Source organism: Pseudopipra pipra, chromosome 16 (assembly GCF_036250125.1).
Source record: "Pseudopipra pipra isolate bDixPip1 chromosome 16, bDixPip1.hap1, whole genome shotgun sequence".
Taxonomy (NCBI): Eukaryota; Metazoa; Chordata; class Aves; order Passeriformes; family Pipridae; genus Pseudopipra; species Pseudopipra pipra.
The window spans coordinates 10,483,193-10,507,369 of NC_087564.1; the positions used below are offsets into that span (position 1 = coordinate 10,483,193).

The following is a 24,177-nucleotide window of genomic DNA, read 5'->3' on the forward strand; positions in this document are numbered from 1 at the left end:
ATCACTATAGTCTTGTGGTGTTTCAAAGGGCTTTTTTTAGCACTCTGGGAAAACAAGAACAATATATTGAATCAAAAACATACTGTACAGAAGTTGGCAAAAATAGGTAAAATTCCTCTTTAAAAAAAAATAAAAAAAATCAGCCCTTCAGGTAGTTTGGGTTCCCTAAAACTTATTTCTGAGTCTACACAGAGCATCTGACAGGGAGACTATTAAAGCATAAGTGTGATGTGGAGATGAAGCTCTTCCACTATATAGCATTCATAGGGGAAGAAAATGTTTTCTTTGCACCAGCTTACAAATGTGTATTGTCAAAATGATTTACATAAAGGCTCCCCAGTCATTTGGCAGCTGCAATGAGGCCAAGCACACTGGAAGATGCACACACTGGGATAACACTTAAGTTAACTCGTAAAGACGAATCTTTTTCTCCCAAGGATTGCAGTCAGTCTGAAGTTATGCAGCTCATTGGAATTAATCCAGTTTTGCCAGATGCAGCCGATCCTCCATGTAATGCTGAACTAGTTATTCTGATTTGTAATGAGAAAGAAGTGGTACCAGTCGTAAGAAAGAGGCACCAGCGTTAAAAACATTTTGCTGTGTGACCCAGAATTAATTTCTCAGTTTATCCAGATACAAACCAAATAAAAATACCCAGCTCTCCAGTAGGGCAGGGATGGGAACTAACTTCTATTAGGTGTGTGCACATTTTTACACAGAAGTTACTGTAACATGCAAGTGGTCATAAAGATTTTCACAGCTCACAGTAGTTGAAGGGTTTGACCATGGAGAGAGTGTTAAGATGTCAGAAATCCTGTCCATGAAACTTGCCATTAACTTCAAGACCTCCCTGTATAAACCTGGCAAACTCTCAGAAATATCGGATGTTAAAGCCTCCATATGCTAAACCACCACTGCTCTATATCATGTATTTTGCTTAAAGGCAAGCACAGAGATTGCAAACAGCTATTTTTAACTCTTTTCAGTATACAGTACATCTGTTGTGTTTCTGACTTCCATTAAAAATCAGAGTCATTTACTGATCTGGCCATCATCCAGACTTCTACATGAAACACATGGACTAAGCACAAAATACTGCTGTTTTATGTGCATGGGAGCATGTATTGTATTTATTATCTACTATGATAATCAGAAACGCAGTTAAAACTGCTGCAGGGACTTTGAAGGAACAGACTATCACACTTATCTTCTCATTTCCTCAAAGTCCCGAAACTCAAAAACATTAAGAAGGAGGCCATTAAACCTTTCTTTCTTTATGTTTACATGCTGCTGTTGGGACACACAATCCCACTGACTTCACTTAGTTGAGAAGGGGATTCTGAAACTGGGGACACAGCTCAGGGTTCACCAGATACCTTGAGCAGAGCTGTAAAGAACACACACTGAGAAAACCCTCCAACAATAACAAGCTACTGAAGTATCTGCCAACATGGACCTCAGCCAGTAAGCCAAGCAAATTAAAAGCTGCAATCACTTCTCTGACAATTCTCCAGCAAAACTTGTCCCAAGCTTTGCTTCCCTGGTGAAAAAGAGAAGATGATCAGCATGCACCAAAGGTCAATAGGTTCAGACTATCTGAGACCAGCAAAGGGAGGAAATTAAAATACTGTGAGGGCACCACAGAGTGCCTTGCCAGGAGCCTTTTATGAGCTCACTCCAAAGCCTGCTGAAGTCAACTGGACTCTTTTTGTAGATGCCACCAGCTTTAGGTCACCAGCTTTATCTCCTTGCAGGGCTCCAGTGCCATTCCCTCTGCTGATTTCAAAGGCACCAATGCAGCATTAGAGAAAAGAGGGGCTCTTTCAAATAAGCACTGAGTTAGGTCTAGAGAGGTCACACCACAGCACTGCTTTTAAGGAAACTTTCAGCCAAGTGGAGAAAATATAAAGATATTCACTTGAATTTGAAAATTAATTCCAAGGTCACTGTCTGGGCAACCTTTCAGCATGTTTCCCATGTTTGCATGCAAAGAGACCCATTTCTAGCCAGGTTCCTTATGGAATCAGCAGGCCCAAAACGTGAACAGCCAGATGTTCAGAAAAAGGTGAAATCCAAATTGTATATTTGATTTCTGATGCGATTGCATAACCTATCCTGGAGGAGAGGAGCTGATACCCTGCAGCTTATACAAGCAGCCCAGATGGAGCCTTGCTCGTAGGGCAATTCCTGTTATTATTAGCAAAGGCACATCTGGCTGGCCAGGCCATCCCAGGCACAGCCAGCCCCCAGACCACCACCAGTGTGGAAAGGGCTGAGCTACAGGCTTGGTCTACCTTCTGTGGCAGATCATGACACATATGCCACTGGGCTCCCTCACCTCAAGCAGGGTCCATGTGCCCACTCAGCCATGAGCCAAATGAGAAAGTACAGTTATTTCAGATGTGCACAAAGTTCTCATCTTTAAGGACAATGTGATCTTCTCTCACTATGATTTATTCCCCTAGCCTTTATGTGCTGGCTGCATATGGGACTAATTTCACAGCCATTTTCAGATGATGCAATGAGATTAAATGACATGGCCACAGTCACACAGGGATGGCAACATTAATAACAACTCTGAGAAAAGCTCCTTGTTTTTGCTCTAGAGATGGGTGTACCATTTCTTTCATATTGTGTTACTCCTCCATGGCTGTCAGGTTTGCCAGACTGACAATAGCATCTAATGTTACAAAACCTACAGTTCAATTTAACTTCAGTGTCCTGCAGAGGTTAAACATCTATGGGAAATTACTGCTGGAGAAATATGGCTTGCATATGTTTGTGCCAAAAAAGCCATTTCTGCTGCTTTTCTTCACTACTGATTTCTACATATTTTATTTTTTGTGAATCATGACTCAGACTAAATAAAAGTTCAGCTTGGGTTTCAAGAATGCAAATCTGAACATTCAGCACCCAGGGTAAGTTTTCCCACTAGTGGCATTAGCCAGCCCAAGTTGAAAGAATGGTACTTCTGGAGGACCTGGCTGGTAGCAATTGGAGTCACTGCCTGCCCTTTGAATGCTGGGGTCTGGAGAGCAAAGAAAAGGGGAAAATAATTTTCCACAGACCTTTCTCTTAAAAGACTTCAAAAGCTATTGCCACTGCTGTGTCTCTCAGCTCTTTAAGGCTCAGCCCTTTTTTCTCCTCTCTGTCCTTTTCTGTAGTTTGCTCCTCAGTCCTTCTGCCAGTAAGTGAAGAACAAAATTACTTCAGATGGCACTTACTGTGGGGTACAACCAGGAGCACATTTGCAGTCTTCACCCATTTCTTGCTGCCACAGCAGTGAAGGAGCAGATGAGCTGCTGCATCGGAACACAGCCTCGATAAATTTAACGGCAGAAAAGAGGCTACAGGTCATACAAACTGCCAATATTTCCCTCTGGGGTTTGGCTGTGTATTCAGTTTGCATGGCAAGCTTTGGTAGGGGGGGGCTACAGGGGTGGCTTCTCTGAGAAGCTGCCAGAAGCTTCCCCTGTGTCCAAGGGAGCCAATGTCAGCTGGCTCCAAGACAGACCCGCCACTGAGCCCATCAGCAATGATGTGTCTCTGGGATGCATATTCAAGAAGGGGGAAAAACCCCACAAAACTTCCCAGTTGCAGTCAGGAGAGAGGAGTGAGGCTATGTGAGAGCAGCAACCCTGCAGACACCCAAGTTGGTGAAGGAGGGGTAAGAGGTGCTCCAAATGTCATAGCAGAGGTTTCCCTGCAGTCCATGGGGCTGTCCCACTACAGCCCAAGGAGGTCCACAGTGGAGCAGAGATCCACCTGCATTCTGTGGAGAACCCCATGCTGAAGGCTGTGACCCTCATTCCCTGCCCTCCTGTGCCACTTTGGGGGCAGGAGGTAGAGAAAACAAGAGTGAGGTTGAGCCTGGGAAGAAAGGAAGCAGGGGGAAGGTGTTTTTAAGATTTGGATTTACTTCTCACCATCCTTCTGATTTGACTGGTAAAAAAAATAGACTTATTTGCCTGAGACTCCTTTGCCTGTGACAGTAATTGTTGAGTGATCTTTCTCTGCCCTTATCCCAACTCTCAATCCTCCCCTCTCCAGCTGAGAAGGGGAACAATAGAGCAGCTTTTGTGGTCACCTGGTATCCATTCAGGGGAAAGTCACCACAGACTATTTGTATTTCAGTGCCTTCTAGCACCCTTACCCCCTCCTGAACTGTTTTGCAGCAATGCCAGTGTCTCCATTCTAAGAACAAACCAAAATGCCAGACTAAGTGTGGAGGGGAAGGTTCAGCTGGTTTCTTTTGAGTCCCTTACAAGGAAAATGGTTTGGGTCTGCTGGACTCACGAGATCCATTGGCCATTTCACTCCCATTTTGCCACAGGTCTGTAATACAAAACAGGTGGAAAATAGAGTGATTAAGCTCTGTGACTTTTGTGCTGCCTCTGTAATGGGTTCACCCTGGAGTGTGCTTGGGCATCTGCTACACAACACACACCCTCAGCAATCTCGGCCCTCACCCCAGTGCTGTGCCCTGGGCATCAGGGCAGGGGGAGCACACTGGGAGCAGGTGCACAGCAGGACATTTTGACCCTAATCTATATGCTGATTTCCATACCAAGTTTTCAACCAACAGCTACATGCCAAGAATCTGGGAAATAGCATCTTAGTGCACGAAGTAACCCTTATGGACTTCCTTGGCAGTGGTATTTCAGATGTTCCTGTGCACCACTCCCAGGCAGCAGATGGGACAAGTCACACGTTGTCAGACCTCCATCAAAGACTCCTTCCCATCCTCCTCCCCATCCTTCACCCTACTGTCATGAACACCCCCAAGTCCTACCCAAACTCCAGCACTTTCCAGTGCTCTGCCCTTTGCCATCTGCAGCCCCCACCCACTTCTGCCAGCGGCACACAGCAAAACATTCAAGAAGGTCTTGACTACCCACAGTGCTATTTCTGTGATATCCCTACAGGCTAAAGGCAGAAGGCACAGCCTACCTGTAATTATTATTAGAAGGAACATAGAATTATCTTATCTGGGTTGAGAAACAATAAAATAAAATAGGACCTCTATAAAAGAAGTGTTCATATTGGACTATGAGCACCTATGCAAATGATACTTTAAGCTGCATCTTACTATTAGTTATTCCCTTGTTCTATTATTTTTCTGAGTCCTTCATCTTGAGTCCTCCTGTATAAGACATTTTGTTCTCTTGCTTTATAATTTTGTTGTCTAATTTACTTGTCCCTATTTCCTTTTGTTCTTCCTTTGATCTTTATCCTTTTAATGTTTGGGTCTGGGGGTTTTTTGTTTGTTTGGTTGGGATTTTTTACAAAAACTTTTTTTTTTCGTAAACCCTGCCAGTTTCAATGGGCTGTCTTTGATGCATTTTTGGATTTGCTGCTACTTTGCTCCTCATATAACTTTTATTTTTCTTGCTGGCTTATATGGTATCTGTGGTACAGAAACAATCAGATGCCAGGAAGCTTTCTGCATCACTACACATCTTAAATATAACTAGTAAATTTAATTTTCATTTTATTAACCCCTAGCACTTGACTTGCCCAACCTCATCTCCATTTGTAGACTGGAATTCTAAAGTGGACCTTATGGATAACAAGCAAAAAAATCTCTGTGGCTTTACATTATGGGAAAGACTACATTGTTTTGAATTCCAGTTTGGCAAAACTTAGTCCTAAGGGGTGACTATTAGTGAGTTGAGACTACTACTCACATTTTTGGTGTTATGTACAAGGTCACCACTGTGAGCTGAGTGGGGGCTTTTCCAGCCTTTCACTTCAACCTGTCCAGTCCTTGAATGTCAAACTTCTGCTGACTTCAATAAGCAAGTAAGGAGGCCAGCCAGGTTTTGCTGCCACCTGAAGCCAAGGGGAAAAAGCTCAACTGCAAAAACTTCTTTCCATCACATCAAGGCAAAGGGCTCTGGGGCATGGCACCATCCCTTCAGGGATTTCAAGCATTAATCCTTTTTCAGAGTTTTCTGGCTACATCAGTGCTGAACAGAGTAGCACCCCTGCAAAAGGCACAGAGAAGTCCCACCCCTTGCCCTGACCAACCTGACAGAAGGGCATGATCTATACTTGAAGACAACTGGAAAGGATGGAGGGAGCTGCACACCTTCACACCGCAAAATGTGAGCACAGCAGAGCTTTGCAGCCACTGTTACTACAAAGCCCACGTGCTCTTGAAATGATTAGCTCCAGTACAAATAGCAGATATGCCATCTGAGGGAGGATTCAGAAACATGAATCAACACATTGTCATTTGTATGCATGGCAGTCAGGTCTAAAGGGTTCCAGCTGAGATCTGGGCCATACTAGCCCTGCTCTAGGTAACTTTACTTGGGTTTCTGAAATATTTTACAAGACAACAGTTATTGCATTGGCTTGTACCTATTATGCATGTTTTCCTATGAGAAAGGACAGAAATCAGAGCCGACAGCCATGTACAGAGCACTAATCCAAAAGATAATAGGAAGAGCTTTGCAAGGAGAGAATTCAATTCACTTTATAACAAGAAAACGTTCATTTCTCACAGTGACACCAGGAATGGGCAATGTTGGGTTCCTGCCAGCTCAGCTCTTTGTATAAAGGTTGTGATATTTTGTCAGCAAATAAAACAAAGGTGCTGAGATGGGCTGGTCAATAATTGACTGAGCCTTGTTACTCACTGCAATCGCTATCTTGTCACCATGTCTCTGTCTCAAAGTTTCAGTTAAAACTAGTGAATCACCTCACTGAAAAAGACTTCTTACCTCGAAAAAAAAAAAAGAAATTACCATCACTGACAACAACAACAAAGACTTCCTCTCTGGCTTTGTCAAAGGTCACTCAGCAGTTAAGTCCATTTACACTGTGACTTCTATCAGCTGTGAAGAACACAGAACAAAGCACACACCAATATTCACTCCTCTGGTTTCAAAAATTTCCATGGAAACCTTTTTTTTCCCCCTTCTTTTTAAGTTACCTCCGTCTTCAAAGGACCAGAGAAGGCAAAAGCCTGTTCTTGAAACCACTTCCACTTTGCATGTCTGACATTCATGTTTCCAGCCCACCTGAGAGTTATAACCTTGACACATTTCTTGGCAACTGCCCGAGGTTTTATCTTCCAGCAGTGAAGGTAAGTGAGCAACTGCTTTCACCACTGGATTACAGGCACTGTGTATGTATATTATCCCCATCCTTCTTCTAACCTGTATTCCACCTGAGGATACAGTTCTCTTGCTGTAGGCACTGTACAAATACAGAATACAGGAGACACCCTGCCTCAAAGCATCCCACTCTGAAGAGACAGAGCAGATAAATCAAGTCTTATTACTCCAACCTATATATGGAGAACTGTGTTGGTCTCTCAACTGGATGACAAACCCAAAGGCAGTTAGGTCTGACTTACAAGGGAGTCTATGGCAATTATATCTCCAGCTCAGGCACCTAAACTGTCTCAAGTGTTTGAACCCATGCCTTGGAGGAGCCCAAGGCCCGACAAGAAATAATAGATACAGAAAACAAACTTGCCCACAGCACCGTGACACATTCCCAAACTCATAGATCATCCCTCCCTCATAAGAGCACAGCTGCTTTACCACAAGGGCTACACACACATCCTCCAACCTTCTACAGCAAATGCAAAATAGTCATATCTAATCACTAAAATTTACTATTGCAATATATTGATAGAATAATCCAGAAAGTGAAACAATATGAAAAAAAAACCCTTAGAGAAACAAACAAATTTAGGGCTAACTAGAGTGGAAATCACTGACAACAAAACAGTTCCAGGAAACACCATCCTGCTGATGGGGAGACACCAGAGAGCCTCAGCACCTCCCTTGGCAAGCCAACAACAGTCTCCCCACATCTTCATCAAGGCCACGCCAGCTCTGGGCCCACCTTAATCCAGTCTAGGATGGTTTAATTCTGATCTCAAGGCTGTGGGCAGGAACTGCACAGGCTGAGACTAGAGCAGCTGCCTTAGCAGGGTTCCAGCACTGGAATGAGAACCCCAGGGCAAGTGCAACTCATTAGAAAGGAAGATCACACCAAGCCAATAAATAAGGATGCTATTACATTTAAGGGGTTTCATAACTCAAGGACTCACCCCAAGTTTAAGTGTTTCAGACCTTCCTATAAAAAAATATTCTCAAGATTCTGTGTTTCTTCTGGGGCTAAAGTCAGGAGTATGAATTATTTTCCAAAGTAAGACCTAAAATACCACCATTTCTCTCCTGTAGTGGATTTTATTAATAGATCTCAAAATGTTCCAGGTTATCCTTCCCATCAGACAAGGAAATGGAGCTGAAGCAACTTTTCCCAATCATACTGGGAAGAGGCATCCAGGTTGGGGAGTGTCCTGGTATCTCCTGGGGGCAGAGGAATTCACAGCCTGTGTAGGTTACACTGCCTAGTTTCTAGACTCTCCCATGAGGGTTTCTATTAGTATTTTCATTTCTATTTCAGGCTGTGGCATGTTTAAAATGTCTTGTGGTTTGCTCTCTTACTTCCTCAGTTGTTTGTTTTGGGTTGTTTTTTAATTATCTGATTGAAAATGTAGCCAGCCAAGAGGAAAAAAAGCTCAAGTTAAGATGTCAAAACATCCAAGCAAATCAAAATTAGACTGCAACAAGTAAAAAAAAAAAAAGAATTCCCAGAGGAGATCCTTCAGTATACAATTAAGCTGTTCATGTGTGCATGCATTCATGTTTTTGTATGCACTCAAATGGGTCCATGTGTGACTGCACACTGCAGTAGGCAGAAGCTTCCTATGTGCATGTGTAACTACATCTTGTTTTAGCATCAAGACACATTTTCTCCAGGCATAAATCATGTAGCTCCCTCAATTTCAACAAAAAAGCAAAATTATTTCATGTGTAATTTAGCAAGCCATGTTTTATACACTTAAAAAAGATTCATGTACTAACTCAGAAAGTCCACAAGGAATACAGGTTATTTGATCACAATTATTTTTGAAGGAATCAGTTGCTATAGGAAGATGAAATTATGATAACTCAAGCAGTGCATGCTTTTATGTCATGCACACCAACATAATCTGTTTTGACTTGGTTTCAATGATAATTTTTAGATAAGAACACAATCTCCTAAGAGCTAATTTTCTTTATGACATCCTACCACTTAGGAAGGTAATTTTTCAGCTCCTCTGTAATGTAGCTATATGTAAGATCACTACTCTACTTGAATGACTGTAGCAAATGTGATCCCTCCACAGGCCAACCCCCTTGCTCTGGCGACGACAAGAACAGTTTTTGTTCTTGCATGGCCAGGCAGTTCTTTGTTCCAGAGAGTGGAAGAATTAAGCATTGTGGACCAGATCCTCAGCTGATATAATTAGATGGCATTTCATTGAAATGGGGGCCAGCTGATCCCAGCTGAGGAGCCAACCCTTGATCTGCAGCAGCAACAGCTGAGGAGTAACAAACAGGCAGGGAAAAGCCTCCCATTCCCTTGCCTTAATATAATAATGAGTTCAGTGCTTTCAACAGGTTTATCAAGAAATCCCTTAGGGTTTAGATAATCCAGAATATTGTAACCCAAATTAAAGAATGGGAACACTCCAAAGCAAAAGGCCGGAGTTAGACGCTTTCTGAAATCAGTGGAGGCTGGTGATGAATTTCCAGGACAAGCCCCCCTCTGCCCAGCTCTGATGATTTGGCAGTACCAGCCAGGCCTGCTGGTAATGGGCAACCCATCACATGTCCCTACTTTCAGCACTATTTATCTCAGGCTTGCAGCTCAGTGCCCCTCTAGTCAACCTTAGAAAAACCATCATGGGAAAGAGCAGGTCACCACGCTGCCTTTTTGAATTGGGGGGGTGGAGATTTGGTCAGCATTTGTTCAAAAAAATATCAAATACCTAACAAAATCCTGGGCCAGAAGGCAACCAAAACAATATTAGTATGCATTGTTAAAAAAAAAAAATGAGCACACCACTTCAAACGTGTATCACTGATTCTTTATACACAAAAAACGTTAACAGTGACATCAAGCTTACAGAATTACTTCCTGTTCACTATCAAGTATATTCCTTAGCAATGGAAGTGATTTTGGCCGTGTGGGAGGTTAATATGTTGTACCCACTAGATTGCCAGTGTGATTTGTGTTTATAAGGCAAAGCACCAATAAATTAGGTCAGCACATGAATCTTCAGAGGGAGGAAAGAGAGGGAGAGCAGGAAAAGCACCCTAGGCAGCATCACCACAGGGGCCAGGCGAGGCATGGAATGCCCTCAGGACCTCCAGCACCATAGATGGAGGCTTTCAGAAAGGAAAATCCATTTTTCTATTAGAAGTAACAATAAAAATATTACACTGATTGAAAATGTGCAATCAGGCCTGACTTACAGCTTGCCCTGCTGCGTTCAGGCTTTACATCAGAAGGCTGTAAACCGTTATAACAGCAAATAATAGCTGGGTGTGTTTACTCACCCCAACCCATGCTTCATTTATTTACCTGAATACACTATCACGTACACTGACCATTGTCGCTGCTCAGCGAGGCAAGCAGACAAAACCAGGGAAAATAAACATCTACACAGATTTCAGCAGCAGATAAGCTACTAATTCTCACACAAAACAATGAGGAAATGCCAGGATATATGACAATAACCCCACCCCCCTGAATTCTTGATTGTATTGTTAAATAAAAGCAAAGGTAGAACATGTAAAGAAGTGCTTAGTGTTAATTTGTAATACCACATTAAAAAGCCTGTTAGATCCAAAGCAATCTTGGCTTGTGATTGTAGCAATTCATTGTGAAATTCCCAATGACATTCAAATATTTCAATAAAACAGGGGACAGATTTTAATTCAATGACCAAAAAGAAAATAAAGAGTCTATGTAAGGGACTTGATTTCATTTAAATTATTGAAATGAGCTGTATGCAGTGATTTATTAATGTAATAATATTCCATTAAGAACTTATTATGTCCTTGTTTACATAATGCCAGCAATTATGGGGGTAATGCTGGTCCAACACACAGCACAGCAGAAATGAAAAGCTCTTTGCCACATACTGGAATTCCATATGAAAGCACAGAGTTTAGTTAAGGAGAAATATTTATATTTTCCTTACTGAGACCAAGACCTCGGGAAGTAAAATAATAAACTACTAACTTCTTAAATTACCCACATCAGGCATTATTACAAAGACCCTGTGGCTTTACACACACAAGTTTGCTGCTTAAAAGCTTACTTGAAGAAAACCTTGAACAACAGTCATCAGTTAACAGAAATTTTTGTTTTCTCATCCATTCAAGTCTTGAAGGCAAATGTTTGAAGCATGGGAGGTAACCTGCATGCAAATATTGCACTTGCACTGAAAGCTAAGGGGCCAGGGCATCATGGTACATAGACAGGGAGATAGGGCTGAAATCCAGCTGGTTGGAAACAAATCCTCGTTTCTTCCTTTACAACAGGAAAAGGGAACCTTTTCCTACCAAGAGTCGGTCACATACACCCCACATCCCAGCACACACACAAAAGCACCAAGTTCACACTTGCAGAGGGTCAGCAATGAGGTTGTCCTGGGAAGCTGCACTAGCCTTGGAATACCTTAGACCTGGTCCCTGAGTCTGCCTGCCCCTTCTCTTGTACCTCTTGCCCAATTTCCAGGCTATCCTGACCTGCAGCCCAGCTCCTGACATATCCCAGTGGCTTCATACATCAACAATCTGTGGCTTCCTCACCACAGGCCACCCCTTGCTGGCGACATTAGCTGTTTCAACATTTTCAACATTTTTCCCTTTGCTAGTGTATGGGTGCTATTTACAAAGTAGCAAGTATAATTTCAAAAAAGTGAAACTCAGTTCTTCTGCATCCCACAAAAAAAAAAAAGAAAAAAAAGAAAAAAAAAGAGAGAAGAAAGAAGGTGAGGTGAGAAATGCACAGATAAGATAGTTCTCTTTTATTCACATCTCTAGGGCATTTTTGTTGCAGCAAAACTTGTCCACAAAGGTCACGTACAGAAGGGAACAGGGTACATCCACCAGTCTCCCATCTTTAGATAAAACTCAAATGTCTAAAAGGCTTAAGGAACAAACAGCTCATAGAGGAGAGTTAGGGAGATTGAGTTCTCAGGCAGACACAGTTTAGAGAAAACCATACTTAACTGAATAGCCAATAAGCACCAAAGGTCACATTGATGAGAACAAAAAAATGTAGTTTCACAGAATCAGTTACTTGTTCACAGTACTGTTATTTCACCTTTTGAAAGTCATGTAATTAATTGCATTTAGTTGCTTATATTGTATTTCAAAGGTAGTCTCACTTTCATTATATAACTCTTGAACATGGAGTTACAACACATTTGACACAATGTTCTGTTACTGCAAAGTAATAGATGTATTCAAACAACTTTATCATAAAGAACTCATTTAAGTAATTTGCAACTTTATCTTCAGCACTTTATCTTCATCTTACCCCCATCTAATACTACAGTCCTCAGTTTTAGTAGGGCAAACCCAACCTGCAGCCTACAAACCCCACTGTGCCATACTAAAGCAGATAATGTGTCATATTATCTATCCTCAAACACATCTCACTCAGATCTCTTTTAAAAAGTCACAGCAAAGAGTGTAACACAAGCAATACATCCCCTTTACTCACAGTTTCCAGAGCACTGCCTTTGGCTGCCCTCCTCCATTGCTCCACTCCCCAAGGCACAGGATCACGCATCCACCTGCCCCCTTTTGTACCCTTGGGCTTGATTGATAACTCAGTTCAGCTGATTTCCCTACGAGACAGCAGCAGGAGAAAGGCTACAGCCACAGGCAGGCAAAAAAAGAACCCCAAAATGAAACAGATAGTCTTCCACATGTCATTCATACTGCACCCATCACATCTCATATCCCCTCCCAGCAGCTGTGGGTTCTCCAGCCGAACCAAAACTTCAAGGCTCTTCCTGATGGGCCTAAAATGCCAACTTCCTAAACTAGATTAAAATAAGCTGAATGTTAGCTCATTGCATGGGCAGGTAGTTAACTTATGAACCAAACTCGATTTCCCAAGCAGGACCATACAGATTTGCTATTTAGCAGCAGTGGGAGGCAGTGACAACAAGGAACCATTGTCACTGTCTGCAGAGTCAGCTGTCCACAAAGTCTAAGCTGATTTTGGTGAAAAAAGTGCAGAAAGATGGAAAGCCTTGCTTCTGGCTCTGTAGCAAAATATTTTGCTGCAATTAAGTACCTGTGTACTTGAAGGATCCAGAGTGACATAATGGCTTCCCTGGGAATCAAAGTGTTGCATCTACAGGGAGCTGTACCTCTGGGACTACAAGGTCCCTCTAGGGCAGCAAGTGTTTCTACTCAAGGTACAGAGCAGTCCATAGGATCATGGCCCCGTCGGGTCTTTTTTTTTCATCAATCTTCTTTTCCTGTTGGAAAAGCAGTGATTTCCCTTGTGCAAAACATTGTAACATTGCATGGATGTGCTTCGGAGGAGTGCAGAGCACAGGGCTTTGCAGAAACACCTAGTGAGGGAACGGTGCTGGATGAAGCCTGTCAGGTGGGGGAATATCTTTTGAGAAAAATAAATACTTTAATGCTGCTTAATGCAGGGGAAAAATGGACCAGCACATTCAGCATTGAGATGATTCTGTGGAAAGGTGGCGGTGGGTTGGAGGAAGAACATTACCTTTTTCATTTCTCCTGCAGCCCCACTTGACAATCATTTGAGCCCTGCTATGGACCATAAAATCCAGGCAGACCCCTGCCCAAAACCAAAAATCATCAGCTCTGAGCATCCCTGCCTGATCACCTGAAGATCAGGAGTAGCTTGTTCCCTCCTCCAGAGTGCCCTCAACCTTAGACAAACGTCAACAGCACTCCTTGGGCTGTCCTGGCCCCAAGACCACCACTTCCATTAGCCTTTAGGCCACCCAGACACGGAGCCAACTGCGCAGCGAACGCAGCAGGAGAGAGGGCAGCACGCTCCCGGATTATCACAGCCCGCAGGATCGCGGATTAGAAGGAAAGGCTGTTCCTCGGGAGGGAGCGGAGCACATGGTTTGACGGGCTGACCTTGCCGGGGCTGGGGGCGAGGGGAGGGGGCGATGCGCCACTTCCAGCCCGGGCAATGACGGAGCAGAATCGCTGATCCCAGCAGGGCACGGACCGCGCTCCAGCTTCGCAGTGCTGTTAGTGCAGATTCCTCTCTACGAGGTTTTTTTTTTCCTATATATTTTTTTTCCCAAACCTTTGTGGAACAGACGCCCTCTCCTTGCCCCAGTTGGAGCTGCAGTAGAATGAAAAGGGGGGTGGGAAGAAGGGAGGAGAGGAGGGGGAAAAAAAAACCGCTTTTGGTTGAGGTTTTCCTGTTACTATCACTGTAGCGTTTATTTAGCCAATCTCCTAACTATGACGTGAGGAAGGCAGGAATCATGGCTCGCTCATAATATTTAACACACCCACTGAAAGCCGGAGCTGCAGAGCTACTAGTCCAACCAGTCTCCAGAATTCAGTGTAGCTGAAAGAGGTTTTCACTCTGCACCTGCCAAAGATCTCTCCCCCCTCTTTCCTTCTCTCTCCCCTTCTCTCTTCCTTTCTCTCTCTCTCTAAAAGGCAGATCTGTAAGACCCAGCAGAGATCAAAGACCTCTTCGCTAAAAAGAACCTCTACTGATTTATATTAGTTTCTTTCCTCTAATCCTTCCTTCTCCCCCCTCTTTTTTTTCTGTGCCATATTTAACCTTTATGTTGCAGTTGTGCCATCAGACAGTTTTGCAGCCAAAAAAAACCAACACAAGCCAAAGCAAAAGCCCAGCTCGGATACAGCAGCCACCCAGACTCGATCTCAGTTGAACATACTAATCTCTCCCAAGCACTGGACGCGATGGACGAAGAAACTGGAACTGCTCTAAGAAAATGATTTTCCAGCCAATGTTCTTAAAGAGTCTGAGAGAAGAGAGGGAGAGAGAGCGAGCGGAGAGCGCTTCTGCTGCATCACTGCTCAAATCCAAGGGAAGGGAGTCAGCGTTTCCAGCGCAGCCAAATATTATGGATGATTTTTTTTCTTCTGTCGCCTTTCCGCACAGGTTTTCTTAATATTTTTCTTTCCCCCCTCCTCCTCCCCGTATTTTTTTTTTAATTTTATTTAATCAACGCCAGTGTCTGATGCCGGTTTCTCTCCAAGAGTCAGTTCTCGGTATTTGTTGTGATCCCTGTAATAAAAAGAAGGAGAAATCGTGAACAGATGGCTTTCTATATTGCCATGCCGCTGGCATTGTTTTCCCGTTGATTTTAAAGGCTCAGTCCGGAGCTCCTTTTTTTTATTGTTTTTTTTTCTTTTATTCTTTTTTTTTTCCCTCCCCCTCACAAGTTCTTGATGATACTGAGAAATGAGGACCTATCGGGTTTAGCCTGTTTATTTCTCGGCGCCTATGGAGGTAACTTTATTGACTTGATCGCTCGCTTCCCGACCCGAGAGGAGCAACCCGGAGCCCCGGGGGGGGCCCGGCAGCCCCGCGCCCGCCCGGGCTCTCTCCGCCGCCGCCTCCCCTCCCTCCCCCTTCCCCCGGTAATTCATCAGCCGCCCCGGCCATGAAAATGCTCCTGGTCCGCAAGTTCCGGGTGCTGATCCTGATGGTGTTCCTCGTCGCCTGCACCATGCACATCATGATCGACCTGCTGCCGCGGCTGGAGCGCCGCGGGCCCGAGGGCCGCCCGGGCTGTTCGTGCCCGCCGCCCGCCGCCGCCGCGCCGCCCCGCGCCGCCCCGCGCTGGCCCAGCAAGCACACGCTGCGGATCCTGCAGGACTTCAGCGCCGAGCCGGCCTCCAACCTCTCCTCGCAGTCGCGGGAGGCGGCGGCGGAGCGGGCGGCGGGCGGTGGAGGCGCTGGAGGCGGCGCGGGGGCGGCGGCGGCGGCGGGGAGGACGCGGCGGCTGATCGGCCCCGGGGCTCCGCGCCCGCCGCCCCCCGCCGCCGCCGCCGCCCCGCTGGCCGCCCTCTTCGAGCACCCGCTGTACCGCGCCGCCCTGCCCCCGCTGGCCGACGGCGACCTGCTCTTCAATGTCAACAGCGACATCAGGTTCAACCCGCGGGCGGCCGAGCAGCCCGAGTGGTGAGTGCCCCCGGGGGGGGGACGCACGGGGCTCCGGTTGTGCCCCAGTGGGAACGCGGCGTGTCCCCGTGTCGCTGCCCTGCGTTGGGTAGTGCGGGGTTTAGCCGGGCGCTGGCGAGGAGCGGTGTCGTGGCTGGTTTGGAGTGGGTAGAGGGTTAAACTGAGCGACTCGGGGTCACTGGGAAAAAAGGGAAACCATTCGAAGGCTCGGCCGGTCGTGTTCCTTCAAAAATTAAATGCCATGATATACAGAATAAACACAGGAGCACGAGAAGGCTGGAGCGCTGGGGCCGAAGGGTCCGTCTGCCCCATCTCCAGCTGTAGCCGAGGCAGATGTTGCAAGAACAACGGTGTGAGGGTGAGCTCATAGTGAGCTTTATTCTCCAGCACCTTCCCACCTTCCCAGTCTCCCATCCAGAGGTGAAGGGGCTGAGCAGTGAGGCCAGGCAGTAATACATTAACTTTTCTCAAAAGCAAGGTCTAATACCACAAAGGCATTCATCCTGGCAGGTATTTCCACTCTCGGGATCAGATCTGTGCTACATTTTTCATCCTCAATTAATTCCCAGTGCCCTACACCTCCGCTGCTCTCCAGCCTTCAAAGCAGCCAGTTGCCTCTGTGAATCGTATGCCCTGTTGGCTCCTAAGAAATGCTGAGAAATTTCAATGACTGAAAAATCAAAAGGGTTGTCTAATACAACAGCACCCTCTTCCAAACACACTGACATTGTAATGTTTAAACAGCTGCATTGTACCGTGCAAAAGCTCTGTCAAGCTGCAGAGCAGCCAGCATGATCTAAACCTTTAGAAAGAGAGGATAAATAATTCTGATTTCCGCCCCATGAGCATGTGAATTGTCCAGGCCTCTTCCATCTAATAATCCTAACTGACTGTGAAGGGAAATAACCTGAAAAAGTTCTGGTTGCTCTGAGAGTAAAAGAGAAAAAAAAAGTCACAAATGCCTGAACATCTGGAGATGACTGTAAACACAGAGAACTCTGGATAGAAAATATGGGATAGTCTGTTCGGTAGGTGAACAGTGAAATCATCATTGATGTTCACAATGCAGCTGCCTGTTGTACTTATTTTCCGTAGTGGCTGCAGCCAAAGTTCACAGAACTAGCATGAAATTTAGAAGGTAATAGTCATTAAACAATTCCTTGCTGTAGAAATATCCCACTGCTTGGGAAGGGGCAAAACCAGCCAGTTCTTCAGCAACCAGTTCTGAGCAATCCAGTTTCTTCTCATTCTCTCTATTTAAGAAAGAAGAGAGAGAGTGGGAGCATTGGGTACCACAGGTCAGGTTGCTGCTGGACTCAGGGTTCCCAGCTCCATGTCCCTGTTAAATAAAGATTCAGGATGATGCTCTCCTTTGAGTCAGACCTGTAAAAGCTCTGTGTAACATGATACAAACTAAACACAAGGTAAAACTTGAGCTCTGTGTTTCTGCTATATAAGGGGCTATGCCAACACTCAGTGATGTCACTCTTGAGTTTTGCTCCTGACTTTGGTGGCCTTTCAGTCAGGCAGGATGAGTGGAGGTGAGAATCCATCTCCCCATTGACCCCAGGTGGGAGCCTGCTCCTGGAATGGAGCTGGTGCAGGGAGAAACCTGGGACCTCTCTCCCCTCTGTAGTGCTTTGCCTTTCCAAGTTGTCACGTTCTAAAGCCCTGTTTCTTGATGTATGTTACAAACTGTAACATTATTTCTTTCTCCTCAATTTTTGGGTCTTTTTTTTTTCTTGTTTTTTTTTTTTTGGTGGTAGGCAAAATGAAGATCATCATGAAGAATTTTTGCCAACAGGAGAAACCTCCATAGACTCCTACCCAAACTGGTTAAAATTCCACATTGGCATTAATCGGTACGAGTTGTATTCCAGACATAATCCTGCAATTGAGGCTTTACTACAAGACCTTGTCTCCCAAAAGATAACCAGTGTTGGTATGTTTGGATATATGTTATTTGTTTATTATTATTTGCTCTTTGTTTAGGATCTCGTTGTTTGAATATAAATATTTTGCATGGCTTCTCTCCGGTGTCCCTACAACATTGCTTCCTTACTTCTCTGCTCATTTTCCCTGTTAAACATAAGGAGATATTGCCAGCTCTGTATGACCTGAATAATTGCCAAGTCTGACAGCAAGGCAAACCCCATTCACTTCAGAGATCTTTCAGTCACAATCAGGCTGAAAGTGGCCTATTTGGTTATTTAAAATAAATACGATAATAAAAAAAAAAAAAAAAAGGATGGCAAAAAGCAGATAGCATCTTGCACGAGCTGGATTTGTATTATTGGCTGGTTATTATTGAAAAGGCTGTGTCTGGCACAGCCTCGTGTTCCCGAGGAAGGAGAGGCGGCTGACCTGCAGCCCTGCAGTGATGGCCACGGGAGCATCCGGCACCGCGGGGCTCTGCGGCTGCCGGAGCTGCAGCTTCCCTGGGCATCGCGCAGGGAGCTCCAGGCGAGCCAGCCTCCTGCTGAGCAGAGTTCAGCTCTGTTTATTCGGCTTGTAAATCCACGACGGGGATGTGCCCGTGTCAACCTTTGGCTCTGGTTAAACAAGGTGACACAGTTCGGGGCTTTTCTCCAGGGTTGTTTAATGGCAACGTGTGTCTCCTTGAATTTAGCCGCCTAGCTGCACGGGGAGGGAAAAAATGACACAGCCCCAAATGACAGCCCTGGGATACTAAACAAATGCACACCCCGTGGTTTCCAGAGGTAGGGAGCTGCAGCACAGGCAGTGGTTTCCATCCACCACGCAGAAAATGAAGTTACTTGTGCTGACCACAAAGTTGCAAAGTCCCTTTCAGAGGGATGAAATAGCAGGAGCTCTGTAAAAGTGCTGATGGTGTGTTGGCACTGTGGGATGAGGTCAGCAGGTCTTTAACCCTGCAAGGCAAAAATTTCCCCAGCTTCAGCAGGAAATGGCCTGGGTAAGAATAGCTCAAGCAGCCCTAAGGTTTACATTTTCCATTGTGTGAATCACAGTGGCTGCTGAGCAGGAATAAAGGAGATCCTTGGTCATCAAGAGTGGGCTGATTTAGCTGGTTGGGATGGAGTAGATGTAAAATGCAGGATGCTACAGGAGAGCTTTGCCTCCATGAATCTTGCTGCCTGGTGGCTGTGCTCAGCACGCTGCTCTGCTGGGGCAGCATTTTGAATAAAGCACTTTGTGGTATCCAGGTGCCATCCCACGTGTTGGATTCAAGGGTCCAGTGGACACGTAACTCATGAAAGATGACAAACATGGACTCATTTATTAACCTGTGCTGGCTTTTCTGTCCCCAAAAGTCTGGATTGGAGTGATTCATTAAGGAGGTTGGGTTTGACAATTAAACCATGTGTTTTCCCTTCCCTAGCTCAGAGGTGACACTGCAGGTAGCAGCAGTCTCTGTATGGACATGGCCTGGATGGTTTTCTCCTTGATACAGCCCTCACCTTTCCTGACCTCGCCCCTCAATACCAAGTGATTTTTGGAATATTAGTGACACGTGCAAATGGGGATTGAGCCAGCGCTTTGTAACACGTGTTGACGTTGCTCTTTGGTCACATCCATTGAGGAGGGAAAGATGCAGTCTGTGCCCTTTCCTGTCCCCACAGTGAGCAGCAGAGCCCAGGCACAGTGTCCTCAGCACTGTGCAGAGGTGATGCTCAGCCATCTCCTGGCCCATCTCTTGAGGCTTGCACCAAGTGCACTGGCTGTAGCAGTGTTTTGTACTGCATGGCTGCTGAGTGTATCGATCTCTACTTACCTCCTCAACCCTTCAGGGCTCAGCTGTGTTGTCTGTGCAGGAGGAGAGCAGTGTTTGCAGCAAACTTGGCAGTGTTTGAGCCACAAAGTCTGTCACTTCTTCAGAGCAGTGGGATGGCTAAGGTTGATGTAGGGACATAGAAGCTGGTGGGAGAAAAATGGAGGTAGGAGCAAGAAATAATAGTTTAGTACTCACTCTTCACTTGATCATCCGGGCTTGGTCTTCACTTGTGCTTCTGGGCATGTGGCTTCACCAGTCTGTGCTTCAATTATCCTAGCAGCAAAACACTATCCTCATAAAACATAGGAGTGAAATCCTGACCCTGGTGACGTAAGTGGAAGTTTTGCCATTTGCTTCCCTGGGGCCGTGGTTTCACCTAATGTGTCATATAGATGTGTCATGGGGTTTCCATTAATTCTGATTTTGATAGAGCTTTCAGATCAACGAGGGGAAAGGGCCATGGGACCACAGGGGAAGATTTATGGTTGCTATTAGCTATTCCCTTTGGGATTGTCTCTGTTAATGTTTGAACAAGGCTCTTAAGAGCATGGTAGGGCCTCTCAGGCCTCTAACAAAAACAGAGAGCCATGGTTTCTAGCAATGAATCAGTATAATTTCCATAAATTAAACCATGAGGTGCATTTGGTGTTGGTATTGGCCACTGTGGTAACTGACAGAGAACGATTCCTACACATAAATCCCAGTTTAAAATCAAGTGTATGGAAATGAAAAGGGGACTTTTGCTGATGTAGAGATGCCAGGATCTGAATTTTGGTGGGAGCATTCATTGTCTGTCCCTGTGGGGGTTCGGGAGCTTTGTCAGGTTGCAACAAAAGAAAGAACATATTGTTAACATTTTTTAAGATGAGACTGGAGGTTAATATACTTTCTTTTTTTATTATTTATTACACAATGCAGCATCTCTTATTTTATGTTCCAAATTCTTTGAGTGTTTAAAAATACATGTTTTAATGTAATCCCTGCCAGTTTTCAGCTTTACTGCAGAGCAGCACAGGGATTCAAAAGCATTTAAGCTGATTAATAAAGAGTAATATATTTGACCAAAGGACATTTATAGGTCTGTTACATTCTTTGCAAACTCCTGCATATCTTCTAATTAGTCTTGTTTTTTCCTTATGGTCCATTTTTGCTGAGTTTGGTCCATTTTTTGTTGGTTTTTTTTTCCTCTAAGGCAGCTGGGAAGATATCAGCTTAGGAATATAAAATAAACTGAAACCTTTACAGTGCCCAATCTTCAGGCTTCTTTTAGCAAGCAGGACAATTAAATATACAGGGTTACATGCATTAGATGAAATGGGATATTGCTTTATCCAGTTTCTTCCCAGTATTCAGATTTAGTTTGGCTCTAATAGAATTAGATGCTTTGCTTGATACCCACAGTAATTAGATCCAAACTGCAGCAAAGAAGCCTTCTTGGCCACACTGTGATTTCTCTGCTCAGCTTGCATTATTTATGGGGGAGAGTGGTGACCAGATTGATCTCCCATGTCTATTAGAACCACTCACATGACTCTGAAACGTGCAGTGGTATTTTAAAATGAAAACGGTGACAGAAGCAATTCCCAAGAGCAGGGAGCACCAAGGTGACATTTTCTTGATGTTAAAGTTTAAATGGAACAATTCCATGGATGGGAAGGAGCATCACATCCAGCTCCCACAGTGACACCTAGAGCTGGCCTGGAAAAGGACAGGGTTACCCAGGCTCTCGGGCTGAGGATGAATTCTGTGCCCTGCATCAGTATATATATTTCCTATTCATTTTGTTCAGCATAAAGGGATAGCTCTTAATTTGATTTAATTCACTGAAAATTTCCTCTTGCCATAAATAGGAGCCTAGAGAGAATTGCTTTTCCACTGAGCACTGAAGCCTGATTTTCAGAAGTACATGCACAGGCAATTGCACATTTCCTTTGCCTTTCATAACTGTTTATTGCATGCATAAATAACCATAGTTAGCTGTTTTCTTGCATATTTACAAGATGTCTGTGCATAATTGTTGCAGCACTGTCAGCAGCTTAACACCAACTCTGGCATGGTGCTTTGTAGGGGCAGCATGGGCTTGGTCTTGCTTGTGTTGCTGTCCAGAGGAGCTGTGCTGTGCCTGTAAGCAGAATAGGCCTTTGTGATTCCTCTGTTTAGGCAGGGTTTATTTTTTGATTCTTTAAATCCTCTGGTTGTAAAGGTTTGGAAACATAACCTGACTGAGGTAATTTCTGAACCTCTGGTGCCTTCAGTTTGTTCAGGCAGTAATTAGAAAGCAAGCATGCGAGATTACTCACGCAGGGGATAAATGCTGCAATTACCTGAGGTGGACTCTGCTTCAAGGCAGGCAAAAAAAAAAAAAGGGGGGGGGGGGGAAGAAGAAAAAGACAAGACGCTAAATATTGAACATAAATTCTGGTTCTAAAGAAAAGTATAAAAATCTCATCCAAAAGAAAGGAAAAAGTGCTTTTGAGAACTTGCGAAAAACATAATGAAATGTAGCACCATTGATTTACTGTATAAGAAAACAATGAATCTGCCAAGAGTCAGCAGATTGATTTAATGTACAATTCCAGATGAAAGGAGGGGACTTAAAATGTACAACAAAGCCTGAGAATAATTTCACAGATCTCTTCCTCTGCAGAAGTCTTTTACTTTCTTGACTAAACCAAGAAAGTCCTTTAAAAACAAGTTAGCAGAACTGACTGAACAAGGACAAATTAAGAGATAATGAGGGCTTGAATTTGTTTTGAAATATGTTCTTTACAGCTCGTACAGGGCCATGTCTCTAGCCTGGGGCAGAGCATTACTTGTTAAAGCCAATCAACATGTTTATGTTAGATTTAAGCTTGATCTATAAATAGGAATCCAAAATGGATCTGAACATCCTCTGTTTCAGATGTTAATTGCATCCCAGGCTGGGACTGGATCTCACTTCTCAGGCATTAGCGCTGCATAATTAAATATATTTTAAAACGTTTGTTGGATTCTGACCAAAAGAATCAGAAAAGGTTCAAAGATCCTGTTGGGACTCTCACTCTCCATCAGAAAACCATATGGTCTAGATAGGCTGGTAGGACCAGGGCTATCATGGAGTAAACCAGAGGAGCTGGAAAGACAGATCAATTGAAATTCTAAATTCTTCTGGGTCAGATCCCTTTGGGCAGGATTGTATCTCTACTGGGAGTTAGTACTGGATGGTAGCCAGAAACCCTGTGGCACACAGTTTTAAAAAAATGACTGAGAGATGATAGGTAGGGTACCTTGTATTGGATGGTGTGTTTGGCTCAGGGAGGGAATTCAGGACTTGTGTTGGTGAGGGGACAAGGTGGGGAAGTAGCAGACATGGAATGTGGTCATGACAGCAGGCTCCTAGATGTAAATGGAGTGAGGATTTTTGCAGGCTTGATCCAAAATCTAACAGAGAAAACAGAGAGAATCCCACCAATTTCACTAATCTTTGGACAAGACTCTAATCCCAGTCATTCAAGCAAAAAGATTTCTTAGGGAATTTTTTGCAAAGCCTCCTAAAGTTGGAAGATTTCTGATCACACTCAAGAGCCCTTACACGGGGTTAACAGGAAAGGTTAATGCTGCTTTCCATTTCCTTCTACTTTGGGGGAAAAGAGAGGCTTTGAATTGCCTGAAGATGAAAAGTAATGATGGTATTGGGATTTGTTTGTAGCAGTGTGCCAGTACATCCAGGAGCTGTATGAGACTTGATTTGAAGTACCTGTTGTGAGCTAGCAGGTTTATAAAGCCTTTTACAGAGCTGTTTGTGACCTGTGATGTTACAGTATATTAAAAAACCTTAAAAAAAAAAAAAAGAAAGGTGAATTTAGAGAGTGACTAGTGGTTCCCTTGGAGTCAGTACAGCCTTGTGTTGCAAGGCCTTAGTAAAAATCCCTAAGCCTGCTGATCAGACGTGACAGACTGCAATGGTGTAGCATCATCCACTTCCTTGGAGAATTGGATCCATTGCTTCTGGGTATTATACATTCCTCAGAAATGTTCCTGTGGGCAGTAGATGAAGGTACAAGGATATCTGCAGATGAGCAAGCAATGTTCATTTGGGAGAAACCCCTGGAAAATGACAGGGCTCCCGTTATTTGGCCAAAATGGCCAGAGAGGTGTGTTTAACTGAGCTCTGAGCAGAATGAGTTCCTGGAGGAATACAGCTCAGAAAATGAGAGGGAAGCCAGTATGCAGAATGTGATGCTAAGTCAGGACAAGGGAAGTGATCTGACCTAGAGGTCAGAGTGAATCATCTCCAATGAGATCTTCTCTTTTCTGGCATTGCCACCCCAAAATTCGGGCACCCTGGACTTCGCCCAAGCCTGCTTAGTTTACAGGTACAGCAAGGGTCTTATTGAGTT

At 44.4% G+C, this 24,177-nt stretch overlaps 1 protein-coding gene across 1 annotated transcript in view; it reads left to right on the forward strand.

The window, feature by feature from the left end:
* The first annotated feature begins 14,393 nt into the window (after positions 1-14,393).
* The window catches only part of FAM20C (FAM20C golgi associated secretory pathway kinase), a 56,938-nt gene continuing 47,154 nt past the window's right edge, over positions 14,394-24,177 (forward strand). The window contains exons 1-2 of the mRNA XM_064673073.1: positions 14,394-16,044; positions 17,811-17,986. Of these exons, the coding sequence (XP_064529143.1) occupies positions 15,524-16,044; positions 17,811-17,986 (697 nt within the window). The 5' untranslated portion in view covers positions 14,394-15,523. The remainder of the gene's footprint in view (positions 16,045-17,810; positions 17,987-24,177) is intronic.